General features: G+C 50.4%; 1 protein-coding gene across 7 annotated transcripts in view; it reads right to left on the bottom strand.

Annotated features, from left to right (window-relative positions):
* Syne3 (spectrin repeat containing nuclear envelope family member 3) overlaps positions 1-14,184 on the bottom strand; it is an 84,834-nt gene that overhangs the window by 25,200 nt on the left and 45,450 nt on the right. For all 7 annotated transcript variants that reach the window (XM_074067207.1, XM_074067208.1, XM_074067204.1 and 4 more), the window contains 5 exons: positions 9,346-9,507; positions 8,079-8,426; positions 5,188-5,321; positions 3,401-3,575; positions 434-616 (listed from right to left, as the gene is read on the bottom strand). In XM_074067207.1, coding sequence (XP_073923308.1) covers positions 434-616; positions 3,401-3,575; positions 5,188-5,321; positions 8,079-8,426; positions 9,346-9,507 — 1,002 coding nt within the window. The remainder of the gene's footprint in view (positions 1-433; positions 617-3,400; positions 3,576-5,187; positions 5,322-8,078; positions 8,427-9,345; positions 9,508-14,184) is intronic.

Below are 14,184 nucleotides of genomic sequence, written 5' to 3'. Positions count from 1 at the left end.
CTCGCTCTTTGATTCAGTAGAGACAAATGTGGCACCAGCTGGGCACGGTTGCATATACCTGTCATTTCAGCTATGGTAAGAAGCATAAATAGGACGATCACAATCCAGGTTGGTCTGGGCAAAAAGTGAGACCCTATCTCAAAATAACCAGAACAGAAAGGGCTGGAGGTGGGACTCAAGTGGTAGAGCATCTGCCTAGCGATACCGCCAAAACAACCAAAAAGTGTGTCACCAATCACACTAGTTTCCAGCATGGTGACAATGTAAAGTTCACAAGCTCCTGTCTCTGCACTTTCCTCTCTGTGGAAGTCTGATAGCAATGTAGGTCCTGAGACTGTGGGAGACAAAGGGATATACCTGGGGATTAGAACACCCCAAGGGCAGCCCAGCCCAGCAGCGAGGCTGAGCATCCAGCAGACGCAGCGATGCTCACCTGCAGTTTGCTCTTCCTCTGCAGAAGGCTGCTATGCAGCAGGTCTCTATCCCTCATGGCCCCTGCTGTCTGCTCCAGGAGTGCCTGGGCTCTCTCCTGGCCAAAGACACTGCTCAGCAGCTCTGTCTTCAGTGGCAGCCCTGCCAGCTGCTCGTTCAGTCGGGAGCTTTCCACCAGGGCCGCCTGTGGAGACACAAGGCCTCCGTGAGCCATAGAACACAGCTGGGCAGGACACAGCTCTGCACCAGGGCCAGGAGCCCCGAGGAGGAAGCCAAGCCTCTGTGTGGGTGTCCCAGGAAGCATCAAACAGAAGTAGAAACACAAGCTGGCAGGTATGTGTCAGGGAGATCCTGAATTTCAGAATCCAAGTTGACTCTTCTCTTCCCCTCATCCATCTGGTTACCAAAGCCTGAAAGGTAATTCTGCCTCTTACCTGTCTCAGAAATCCTCTTCTCTATCACCACTGCCACTGGCTGTGAAACATGCTCACCCTTGCTTGCTTGGACCACACAGCACCTGTTTGCTGCCTTCCCAGAATTCACCCTCCACACTAAACCCCTCTGTGGCCCTGCCGACACCTTGACTTTGGACTATGGCTTCTGGAACTGTCAGACATAAACTTCTGTTGTTTTAAGCCACTCTTAAAGTCCCTTTGAGCACTTTGTTACAGCAGCCTCAGGAAAAATGAAGACACCAGCCAAGCCCAGCATTTGGGCTCAACACTATTGCTCCAAAGAAACTTTGCAGGGCCATAGGACACTTGGGGGCTAAACACAGGGGCCCATCAAGAGAAGATAAAATCTACCCCATGGGGCAGGTGGATGAGAGTGAAGCCACTCACACTGTAAATAACAGCTTGCATCCAAACATAGCAAACCAAAGTCCTGGCCCCACTGTTTCTACCTGGGGCTCCTAGGATGGGATTCCTGGGTCTCTCTACTTCTCCCTGTTGCTCACAGAGCTCCTGGTTTGCCTTCTACCCCAGGGGTAAGAGCAAGATGGAAAAGTAATCATGACACAGTAAGAAAAGTACTTGACTCGAGGTAGAGTCAGGCAGGCCTGAGTCAAGCCTGGCCCTGCCTCTTCATAGCTGTGACCTTGGGCAAATGGCTTCCTCTCCCAGGACTCAGTTCCCTCAACAGTCCAGTAACGATAAAAAAACAAAATCAGTTCTGCATCACAGAGTTGTTTCTAGAGCCCAGTGTGGAAACAGGAGGACAACATTAGGCAAGAATTTGTTGGCCACCATTCCACCTTCAGCTCAGTTTCTCCTGAGCAGCACGACCATGATCATACACTCTGACTTCTCCCCGGCTCCAGTCAATCCCTCAACTGCAAACGAGGAGGATAATGGTAGAAAAAACTTGTGAATGTAGACATCCAACATCTATTAATTATAGCAATGAAAAATTATAAACAACATAAATGTGAAATTGTGGAGGTATCAAATTATGCATATTCCAAATGGAAAATTATGCAGCCATTGAAAATGATTGTTTTAGGTGGCTCACGCCTGTCTTCCTAGCTACTCAGGAGGCAGAGATCAGGAGGATTGAGGTTTGAAGCCAGCCTGGGCAAGTAGTTTGAGAGACCCTATCTTGAAAAACTCATCACAAAAATAGGGCTAGTAGAATGGCTTGAGGTGTAGGCCCTGAGTTCAAGCCCCAGTACTGCCGAGAGAGAGAGAGAGAGAGAGAGAGAGAGAGAGAGAGAGAGAGAGAGAGAGAGAGAGAGAGAGAATGACTGCTTTTATTTGAATGAATTTAAATGGTATTGAGAAAAAGCCCAAATATGTGGAGTGAAAATATTGGGGCATACAACTACATGACATGATGCTAAATCTATAACAATTATAATTAATTAATTTTTCTGTCGACCGGTGGCCACCTCTCATGGAAATATCTGAATGGATTTCATCAGATATAAAGGGTAGATTTAGGATGTTCTAGCCTAAAATTGAGGCTAATGACACACATTACATTTGCTTTGGGGAGTCCTAAGGAGTACCTCAAAAAAGAAGACTGCCATCCTTTGGAGCCTAGAGGTAGTGGGAAGGGGCCTGGGAACACTTGGAAGGAAGAGCTATGCCTGCACCTTAAAAATTATGGAGAGAGAAAAACAAGTTCTTGCTCCAACGTGAGCAATTTCCCAATTTCCAAGTGAGAAATTACAGGGTTAGACAGGCAATGGTCATGACGTTCTCTAGGGTGAGCAGAGGCCAACCCTGGTTTAATGATTCTCTCAGTAACATCAAATTGGCCAGAAAAAGTGATGGGGAAATGTCCTCAACAGGTGGTGGCCCTATAACTTGTGAGACTGTGGGTACTTTTTGTTTCCTCTAGGTATGCCTTTTATAACCAGAATGAATATTAACATAAAATGAGTGCTGCCAGGGCTTCTGGGAAGGCTTTGCCTTCCTGTTGAGAGTGGAAGTGGTGATGGAGGGAGTCTCCATGCAGTTCCCTCCTGCAACAGATGCTGTTGTGATGCATATATGGAGTGGCCAGAAAAAGAAACAGGGCTTTGAGCTTATAAGAGCTTGAGTCTGTATGACTGCTGAGATAACAAATCAGCCTGAACATCTGTGTTTTAAGTGACCACTGATCAGGTTTTCTGTCACCTGTAGCTTCAGTGAAGGTGATGGCCTGATAAGCTGCTCTCTCACAGAACTGCTAGCGGTCCGCCAGAGGTCTGTCTGTAGTGAGGGCCTGAAGGAAAGGGGAGAGATACCTCTGAGTGGGAGTGTCAATGTGGAGTCCTATCCAAGAACTGAGGATGACCTTTGTCCCTGATAACAAGTGATGCATTTAGGACTTGCTTGACACAGAGCATCGAGCTCCACCCAGGTATGTGGACGGGAGGATCCAGGAAGGTGCCTGTCCCTGGATTGGATGTGGAAATGCCACATGCTTGGCTGGCAGCCTTTTCACCCACGTAAGTCAGTCCGCCTGACTGAACTATGGTTACCTCAATCTGGGGCAGGAAGGTGTGAATGGAGGGCAGGTCTGGCAGGCTGGAGGTGACATCCAGGAGCCGCTGGGCCAGGGCCCTCCACAGCTGCAGGCCATGTATGGGCCTCTGGAAACGCTGCCACAGCTCCACCCTGGTGGCATTGCGGAGCCTGGTGCTCTTCCCCTTCATGCTGCAAAGAACGTACAGGGACAAACCAAGAGAGAAGACGGTAGGATCAGTCCAGGGGTGAGGCCTGTGTCCAGACTCCCAGCAGTCTAGGTTCTCTCCTGTCCCTAGCGCTTCTTGGACAGTCTATAGCAAGATGTAGACGGAAGGGACTCTGGAGAACACTGATATGAAAAGGCACTGGCTACATGCCTCAGTCTTCATGGACAAAATGGCAGCTCCCTAAGACCTGTGGGCTCCAATGTAACTGAGATGTATGAATGTCCCCTGACAGGTGTAAAAGGCTGGATACTTGAAGTCAGGCAGACCAGTGGCTTATCGTCATTAAGCATCAAAAATGAGAAACACAGTGTCCCTCACCTCAGTGCCCTATAAGGATTACCTGAGAGAACACATGGAGATTTTTCCAGTATTAAAAGTCTTATTAGTTCAGACTGGCTCTCCCACTGAGGACAGGAAAACAAAAAACAAAAACTTGATCTAATTTTTAAAAATAAGTAAATAGTAGAAATAATGTGTGTAATATCAAAAGCTACTTCTACCCTGAGGGCATTGTCAAGCGGCAAGACTGAGCTAGGCTTGTGACCACTCCTCACAGTGAGGGGGTAACAGGTGGCAGGACCTGATAACCGTGCCCCTCCCTAAGCGGGACCTCAAAGGTCTGTGCTCGGGGATGAAAGGGCACTGGGAGGGAGGACCTCAAACAGATGCAGTCCAGCTTATGACCAGTGGACCACAAGCCCTGGGGGTAAATTATGAGACCCCAGACCGGTACTGCCCCGGCAGAAGCGAAACAAAGACATCTTCATCCCAGGCCAACTCATTTCTACAAGTGAGTTGTCAAATACCAGGTCCAGCACCCAGGCATAAGTTCCAGGCCCTGAAACCCCAGCAAGAGGAAGCAGAGGCAGGCGAAGACTCCAGCCACTCTGACCTACCTGCTTCGTGTCTAGGAAGTTCAACCTCCCCCGCCCCCAGAACACCTGACCTTAGCATCCTACAAGGGAGGCCCTAGATGTGGGGCCTGAGCACATCTGTGGGCAGGAGACACACGGCAAGGTGAGAGCCCCCACTTTCATGAGGAAGGCACCGAACATCAGGCAGATGTACTGCTGTGGGTACGCTGAGATGTGTTCCAGACCCTTCTCACGTTCACATAGCAAAAACAGGTAGACATTCCAAATGTACATGGTGCTCACTTCTGCAGAAGGAAGTGGCTTGTCCTACTGTCTTTGCTGCACCAGGAGCTGGCCTGATATTTACACCTCAGCATGGTGAGAGGCATGGGAACGTGTTTATCTACTGAGTGGCCCTCCCTTTGGGCCACTGCAGTGACCCCTCCCAATGCCATACCACACAGAGACCTCATGGAGACTCTGAATGAGGTGCCTTGCAAGGAAAAAAGCAACGCTCAGGCCCCTTTCTGGGAACAAATTATGAAACAAATCAAATGGGACAGGCCTACGCCATGCGGGGACCTGTAATCTCCAGTCACTGAGCGGGGCAAGAATTATTTCAGAGTGACCAGGTGTAGGAGAGAACAAGTCCACCTTCTGGAGGTGGGCTGTGTGGGGTTCAGCACCCACCTGAAACCACCCTCAGTATTCCCCAGGTACCTCTGATAATCCTGGATGGCAGCAACCACACTGTCAGAGAGTGGCTGGAAGTCAGGGAAAGCGACAAGCTCCTTCAGCTGGGCCCGTAGCCGGTCCACACGGGGCTCCTCTGCGGCCAGCACAGTCCTCGTCACCTTAAGGACACAACACCACCCGAGAGGGTGGGGTGAGGCTTTTCAAGGGGATGGGCAAGTGCGTGCAGGGGGCTGAGCATAAGCCAGGGAGTGTGGCCAGGCTGGGAGAAACCTGTTACCAAAGAAAGAATGTGACCCCGCCTGGAGCTCAGGCCCTGCTCCATGGCCTAGAACTTGGCCCTTCCTGACAGGGAGCTGAAGTATTGCTTTGCAGTATCGAAGTCACCTTATGAGAAAACATGACCCCTGTTGAGGCTCTGGGTGTCCTGTCCACCCAGACCTCGCAAGGAGCCTGGAGGGGTGTCATGGGGTCCCCATGTTCTACACAAGGAAACTCAGCTCAGAGGTTTCTGATGATCCTAGAGCCATGAATGGCGGCCGCTGTCTCTTCAGCCCCTAAAGGTGCTCTACGAATCCCCGTTATTCTTCCTGGGAGGCTGGGAAGATGTGTGCACCCACGCCTCCCAAACTGCCTCACTTCACTGTGGCATCCCCATCAGACATGGCCGTTCCCTGCTGTCCTGGGATATTAAGAGTTTGACCTTGAACTTCAGAGCCCCTCTCCTTGCTCACTTATGCTCAGAGGAGGCAGGGCATGGTAGCGGAAAGTGCACAGGCTTTGGAGGGACAGATGAGCCCACAAGCCCACCTGTCTTTTTGTAGCTGTGTAACTTTGGGTGGTACCATCAGGGGGGAAATGGGTACTGTACCACCAACCACACAGGACATGAGGCATTGACAAGGCACTTGGTTCTCTCAGCCCCAGGAGACAGCTTGTGCTTCTGCCTTTCTTTTTTTTTTGAATTCAGGGCTTCATGCTTGCTAAGCAGGTGCTCTACCACTTGAGACACTCGTTAGCCTTTGTTTTTGTGTTGGGTATTTTTGAGATAGAGTCTCATGAACTATTTGCCTAGGGCTGGCTTCAAACTGAGATCCTCCTGATCTCTGCCTCCTGAGTAGCTAGGATGACAGGCGTGAGCCACCGGCGTCCAGACTGCTCCTGCCCTTCTTGGAAGTGCCGACCTCTGCTGAGGTCTGCCATTTATGGGGGCCAGAGAAGCTCCAACTAGGCTTAGTCTGGGGTGACCCACAGCAAAGCAGGGATCAAAGGAAGAAAGCTCAAGGCTGGGGATGTAGCTCAGTGGTAGAGCACTTGCCTGTGTGCACATGGCTCTGGGTTTCATCTCAGCACTACAAGAAGGAGAAAAGGAAAGAAAGAAGAGGAGGAGGAGGAGGAAGAGGAAAGGTCTAACAGAGAGACTTTGGGCAATGCAGGGCACTGGCCGGGTAGCAGGGCTCACACTGAAAACCTATGCTTTTTGAGTGAGCACTGAGGGCAGTCTGGTCCCAAAGTCCCCATCCTTAACCAGTGAACCACACTACCTCCTACTCATACTGAGTCAGGCGATGATGCAAAGGGGAAGCAGGTCCCTTTGCAGGAAGATGACAATGTTGTGTGACCTGATCTGCTAGGAGATTAAGTGATAAGAGATGCTGGAGAGTACTCTGTTTCTGTCTACAAAAATATCTTGCATATGGACAGATACTAGAAGTGAGAGAAAGAAACAGAACAAGAGTGGTGGAGCAGAAGGGAGATAAGGTGTGAATTTTCTTTTAGGTATTTCCTTTAATGGAATCGTGCTACTGAGTTTACAGTAAATAGTGACGGGTGGAGAAGGGTTGTTGATAGTTATTTTAAAACTCTTTGTCCACAAGTCAAACCTTCCGCTGTGGTTTGGATGAGTGTCCCCGAAAGGTCCATGTGTTAAAGGCTTGGTCCCCAGAGCTTGGAACTGTTGGGAGTTACTGTCAACCTTTGGGAAGTAGAGCCTAGTGGGAGGTCTCTAGGTCTTTGGGGGGCATGTCTTTGAAGGGGACAGTGGGCCCTGAATTTCCTTCTCTGGTCATGGGTCAAGTGGTGGAGCATCTGCCAAGCAACAAATGCAAGGCCCTGAGTTCAAATCCCAGTAACACACACACACACACACACAAAACAACAACCCATATTAAAGCATACTCTCTGAATGTCCTCCTCTTCCTGACTCACTTTGCTTCCTGGATGACGAGGCAGGTGGTTTGCTCGTTACATACTCTCACCATAATATGTTACCCTTGCCACAGACCCAAAGAAATAGGGCCACTGGATCTTGAACCAGAACCTCCAGAACCATGAGCCAAAATAAACCTTCTCTCTTTGTAAGTTAATTGCCTCAGGTATTTTGTTACAGTGGCATGAGTGGACAGGAGGGGGTGTCCTCTGATTGGTCATTGTGTCTAGGTCTGGGCCCCACCCTATCCTCCCTGCATGGGCATTCTTGACTTGCCCCACCCTGAGCTCTCCCACTGTGTTTCTCACTCATCCTGTCTCCACTAAGAGCTTTCTCTTCTGATATAACATATCAGCTCTCCACCAAGGAAGTTCACCCCTCATCCCACCACTGGACAAAGAAATGGCTCTGAAACCCAAGTCTGGCTGTCTTGTCCTCCTCTGGTCTTATTTACTTATCAACTTACTGTGAACCTTGAGGATGGTGGGGGAAAAAAAAATCTCCCCAGGTCTCAGTTTCTTCATCTAGAAAATGGGGATAAACACCTACTTTGTCTACTACCCCTGTAGAGAACCAAAGATCCAGGAAAACCAAAGACTCTGCTTAAGGCTTACACAATTCTCCCACCACATAGAGGAGCTCTCTGAGTGGCAACGCCAAGGCCCAGACACACCTAGGTTGCCCTGAGTCTTGGCCAAACACTGCTTACCGAGTAGAGCCTCCATTGGGCCACCAGCTCATCCTCGGTTGCCGGCTTTGCCATGGGCTCCAGGCCCTCCTGGGCCAGCTTCTGAAGGCCCTTCCTGAACTCTCTGAGCTCGGCCTCCAGCCTCTGGATCTGCTGCTCACGGGCCCCCTTGGACTGCAGCAGGCCCTGCAGCCGCCCCTTCTCCTCCTCCCAGAGGACCTGTAGCTTCTCCAGAACCTTCCGCATCTCTTCCAGTTCTGCAACGATCTTCTCTGAACCCAGAGGAGAGGTGTTCTGAATGACACCCATGGCCTGCTCCTCCAGTCTCCCCAGAGACTCCTCACCCCTGGGGAAATCTTTGGCGATGTCCTGAAGGGGGCGGAAGGGGAAGTGATGAGGAAACAGAGGAGGCAAAAAGCAAATTCTTGCTGCATTTTTCAGAGCAGACTCAGAATGTAGGCAAAATGCTAATTTCTACATTGTCAAGTTAGAGCCCAAGGGCCTTCCCAAGGGGTGGACTGTGTACCTAGGTCACATGGAGTTACCTCTGGAGCCTTTCTGAAGCCATTTGATTAAGTCAAGGAGAAAGTCTCTATTAGGTGTTTCTCTGTCTTCAGCATTTTCGGCCATTTGTTAATCTTCCTTTTAAGCAAACAGGCTCAGAGCCATCAGTGGACAGCACTACGGAGCCAAGTAGAACCTCGGGTGCCATTTGGTTCCACTGTCTTTATTGGTACGATTAGGTACTAGTTATGAATGGCACTGGGTTTTCCCTTTATGACAGTGACTTAACCTCTTTCTAAATTATGTTCAGTTTCAAAAGGTGAGTGGATTTAAATACACATACTAAAGACACAGTACAGGTGCCACACAGTTGTGACAAAAGTTAGAAGTAGTTCTTGAGTTATTGAAGATAATCTATGAGTTCACTTGGCAGAGGGAGTTAGAGGCTCCTCCAAGGCCATGCAGCAAGTGCAAAAGCCAGAGTGAACTTGACTTCTCCCGACGGTCAACCCAGGGCTCGTCACCTGGCCACTACTGACATTTGGAATGTTACGGTGCTACTCTGAGCAAAATCGTGTGTTCTGCAACCTCCCTGGCCTCTGCTTACCAGTTGTGACAAACAAAATATCCCTTGCTTCTCCTCACAGGGGGACAGGGTCTGTGTGTTGTGACTGTCTGTGTCTCACATGACACCCACACTGTCCTGTCCTGCTAAATGAACTGCAGCCTGGGGCACTGCCTCAGCAGAGCCCTGGGACCCTGTGGCTGGGACATGCGGGCTTACCTGCAGCGCAGAGAGGCGGAGTGCCGTGGTAAGCTTGCACTTCCGCCCCAGGCAGCTGTGCACCTTCTCCACCACTGCCTTTAGCCACAGCTGGAACTCGTCCACACTTGCCTGGTATTGCTCGTGCTCCCAGGCCACCCGGACTAGCAGGTCCACCCGGTCCTACAGAGGAGAGAGACACCTGCCATGAAGGTCCACAGCCCAGCTTCCCAAGCTTTTGAGGCCAGAAAACCTACAGCTTGCCTAGTGTGTGTGCACCTACGTGGATGTGTGAGTATATGTGTGCGTGTCAAAGATACAACCACTCCGCACTAGAGACAGAAATCCACACTGCTCTCCCTAATCAGCACCACACCAGGAGACTTGGGTTTGGAGACCCACGTATGCTGGCACCAGTGCCTGTCATTGCTACAGCTATTGTTCTTTCTGCCTTGTCTGAGGAGTGGCAGTGGACTGGTATATGGGAACAGTGATAATGAGAACGGCACTACCGCGGATTGCTGTCTGAGCCCTCACTACGGTGAATTTTCCATCCCGAGCTCCTTGAACTCTCCCATCATTATCCCAGTTTGACAGAGGAGGACACCCACACTCAGAAAGGTGAAGTGACTTGTCCAAGGTCACCCAGCTAGGACAACCCGAGATGCAAACCCAGCAGGCAAGGCTGGGCCTAAGTCTGATCAACAACAGGGTCTACATGGTCTGCACAGCTGACATGCTGCCTTCTCTTCCTACCCCCATGAATGTGGTGACGACGCTTCCAGCAGGCCTGCTGCCTACCCAGGCCTCTTCACCCCCACGCTGCTGGCATTTGGGCAGATGGTTCTCTATTGTGGGGTATCACAAGGTGTGAGCAACCTCCCTGGCCTCCACCCACTAGAAACACCCAATTGTGACAAAAATGTCTTCTCTGTTTTCAGCCAATTCCATGGAAGGTCTAACTACCCAGGGGCAGGATAGTGTCCCAAGAATCAGTGACATCTGAGGGGAAGACAGTGTCCCTGCTATGAGACTCACCGTGCTTCTACAGACTCTGTTATTCAAAACACTTCTGATCATAGTACTGTCTCTTTAGACCTCTTCATGGCTACCCACTGCCCCCAGGCTCAAGTGCACGCCCAGAATCCTGGTCCAAAGGCAGATCCTCTGTGGTCCAGCAGTCAAAACCATGGTCCTGGGGGCCACTGCCTATGTCTGGAGCCCTGCCCCTCCTTGGGCATGTCATGAGCCACCCCCCACCCCCCGTGCCCAGCTCTTCATCTCTATGGTGTGACTAATAACAAGAGCTGCCTCATTGGGGTGCAGGAGGTGAGATAAGTCTGTCTGTGCCACCCCAAGAAGAGGGATTGGCAGCTAATAAACACTTAATAGCTGTGGGCACTGTTTATCCTCTCCTGCTTCCCTGTGCTCATGCCACTGTGCCTCAGCAGGTGCCCACTGGGCACAGCTGACCATCAGGCCCCACCTTGTTTCTCTGAAGCCTTGCTGATTGCCTCACGCTGACTTAACAAACTTCCTTTGGTGTCCCCAGAACAGTGACCTACACCTCTATCCCAGCATCTGTCTACCTAATTGTCACTGCTGGGGGAGCCAAAAGTCCCTATGGACATAGTTGCCCCTTGTTAAGTCACCTCCTGGGGCTCAGCTCAGGGCAGGCCCCAGGTGTGCTTCCTGAGTGTCAGGAAGGAGAGATAAGCAGTGTCTCCCTTCAGAGGGTGTGGTGGTTAACCTTGACTCTCACCTTGATTGGATTGAAATGCCTAGGATATTAGCAAAGCACAATTCTGGGTATGTGAGAGAATCTCCAGAAAGCAGTAAGTGAGGGGGAAGACCTGAATCTGGGTATGGCATCCCACAGGGTAGGGGTCCAAGTGGAATAAAAGGGGGAAAGGAAGATAGCCCATGAGCACAGGCATTCTCTCTCTCCCTCCCTCTCTCTGCATACTGGCCTCTAGGATGTGAGCTGCTCTGTTCTACCCATCCTCCCTGCCATGATAGACCGAAACATCTGAAACCATGAGCCAAAATAAATCTCTTCTTCTCTTTAAGTTGTTTATATCAGACTGGGAGTTCAAGGCCAGCCTGGACTACAAAGAGAAACCCTGTCTCAAAGACACTGATTTTTAAAAAAAGTTGTTTATGTTAGGTATTTTTTCACAGTAATGAAAGTCTGACTAAGGATTTGTTTTGCAGGAAAATCAAGAAAAGGGAGAGGGGAGTCTCGTTAGCAAGCACCTGTAGGCTGGATCTCAACAAGAGTTAGCATATTTAATACTCACAAACATCACCAAACACGCCCTCTTGCAAATGCCTTCCCCAGAGGTGGGATGTCTACAGCTTTGAGATTCAAACAGCAAGTGACGTCAGCCTCCTAGATCACTGATCAAGGCCAGACTTTGCAGACTGTTTCCAGAGGAGCTCTTTTGACTTTGGCGGCCATAAGGCTTCTGAGGCTGTCACTCACCCACTTACATAAACAGCTCTAGACAATATGCAAAGATTGGTAGTGTTCCTATCAGACTTCCACTGTAGACACTTGGATTTTGTGTCATTTTCACACACTGTGGAGTATTCGCCTTTTAATTTTTTTTCCACCCATTTAAAAATGGGAAAATCCTTGTATGGCTCAAAGCCATCCAACAACCAAACAGGCTGAGCTCGGAACTTGGGTTTTGGCTTGCTGACCTTGGTTTTTCCATGGAGTGAGGCTGTGTCCAGGATGACCCTACATCAGGGAAGCTGAGTGAAAGTTTCTCCATGAGGAGGAGTGGACAGGCAAGTTGATCCAAGAACCTTCCTGTTATTGGTCTGTGTCATCCTTTGTGACACTCCTCAAAATCTAGAAATACTAATTCATTTAAACTTTTGAAACAGATATAGCAGGCAGGAGAAAAACTCCTCATTCCTGTAGAGAAGAGCCAAGAAGTGTCTAAAAACAAGAACTGCTTGCATCCAGAAGTGGATCTGCAATGGAGCAGCCGGTTCATGTCACCACCTGTGACCCTGAGGAAGGTGCAGGAGCCTCTTGTGCTCCCACACTGCTCCCCTTTCCTGCAGGACTATTTGCATCCATCGGAACCCTCCCAGTCCATCCTCCGCCCCCAGGAAAGGCCCATCTATGGAGCCCAGTAGGTCAGGAGGAGCCCACAGAGGCTGAGTCTGACCCCAGTTGAGGCTGATGGTGATGAATGTGAGAGGGAGTTGAACTCTCTCCCAAGGCTCCGCGTGTGTGAACGATGAAGTGCTGGCACCCAGCGAAGTCCAGAGTAAATAAAAGCCTTCATGATGGAGAGCAGGCGCTTGTGAGGAGTGGCGGCAGGCAGGAGTCCAGATGAGACGTGTGCCAGGCGCAGCAATCACAGAGCACAGTCTAGCAGCCAACGGGAGGGTGACAGGAGTGACGAATGGGAGAGGGCCCCGCCTTCTCATTAGACCAAACAATTAAACCATCCGTGGCTGGCAGAGTTGTCAGGAATGTCAAAACCCAAGCAATTAGCAAAAGCAGGGTGGATTTATGTTGATGCAGAAGGCTGCATGGAGGCTTGAGTCATGGCGAGATGCCAGACAAACATCCATTCTCTGAGGGCCAGAGATGAGGATGCCGTTACTTGCCTGGTGCTTTGGAAATGGGAAGCCGTGGTATAAAAACAAATGAACTAGCCGTGCCTGGCATCAGCCTGCCTGCCTGCCTGTCTGTCCTTCCCTCTGCAATGCTTTGGGCGGACTCGTAGTAATGATCACATCTATACTTAGCCTGCTGCCCTGACCAAGAAGCCCCTCCAGCAGTGATCGCAAAGACCATCATCAGAGCGGGGTGAGATCCTGTCTCCACCATACCGGAAACTTTGCTAATTCACGTTAGGTGTCTATGAAAATAGATTTTATAGGTAAAACAGGGCTTATTGGAAGAGGGTTATTGGAAATGGGCTCGCACCAATGAAAATAAAGGTGTCAATACGTAAAATGTCCCTACCCTTTCCACCCTGAGGTGAGGCAAGACCCCAGGAAGATACAATGCTGATTCTACAGGGCTTTGCCCTGTCATTTGAGATGTTTTCACACAAAGTGAGGTCTTCATCAAGCTTGCAGGGCAGGTGACCAGGAGGCATCTGGGCCACTGTTTTGATCACGGCTAGACATGAAGCCAGAGCACTTTCCTTCTGTCCAGGGCTGGAAGGTTGGCAGTGCCTGGGGTAGATCCTACTGTACTCAAGAAGACCTGGGGCATAGACGTCTCATCTCTTGCAAAGTTTATCCCTTAGGAGTTTCTCTATCTTCTGAAGGTCATGGACCCTGTAGGAATCTGATGGAAAACGTGGCTCCTTGATGCAGACAAATGCACAGGCACAGACTTGAGTGTGACTTCCAAGGTCCCCATGCTCCACCTCTGGGAGATGCTTCTTCATGGTTCTGCCTCCCTCCCCATCTAGAGTGAAAAGTCCCTGTCCAAAGCCGGAACAGGTCAGAAATGTTTCCAAACCAATCAAGGGTCATGGGCTCCAGCCAGCAGCAGAAAAAGCCAAAGAGAACTCACTTCTGGTCACAGGATTCAGTCACCCCACCTCATGCTTCAAGTACCCCATTTCCATGTTGGGACTGGACCAACAGCTCTGCCTGGCAACTCAGGGGGCTCCACTTCCACCAAGAAGGCTGACTCCTCCTGCACCCCAGCTATGGTTCCTCCCAGGGTGGAAGAAGGCTTTGCCTTCTGCCCCGGCTGGGCCTCTTTGGGGAGGGGGGTGGTCTTCTGAGAACCCAGGAAGCAAGTGCTCCTGATTCCAGGGGCTCCACCTCCCACTCACCACTGTCTTCCACCTTCCCAGTCTGACCAGGGGAAGT

Source organism: Castor canadensis, chromosome 3 (assembly GCF_047511655.1).
Source record: "Castor canadensis chromosome 3, mCasCan1.hap1v2, whole genome shotgun sequence".
Lineage (NCBI taxonomy): Eukaryota > Metazoa > Chordata > Mammalia > Rodentia > Castoridae > Castor > Castor canadensis.
The sequence above is the reverse complement of the archived record's forward strand: the minus strand, read 5'-3'. Positions and strand labels throughout refer to the sequence as shown.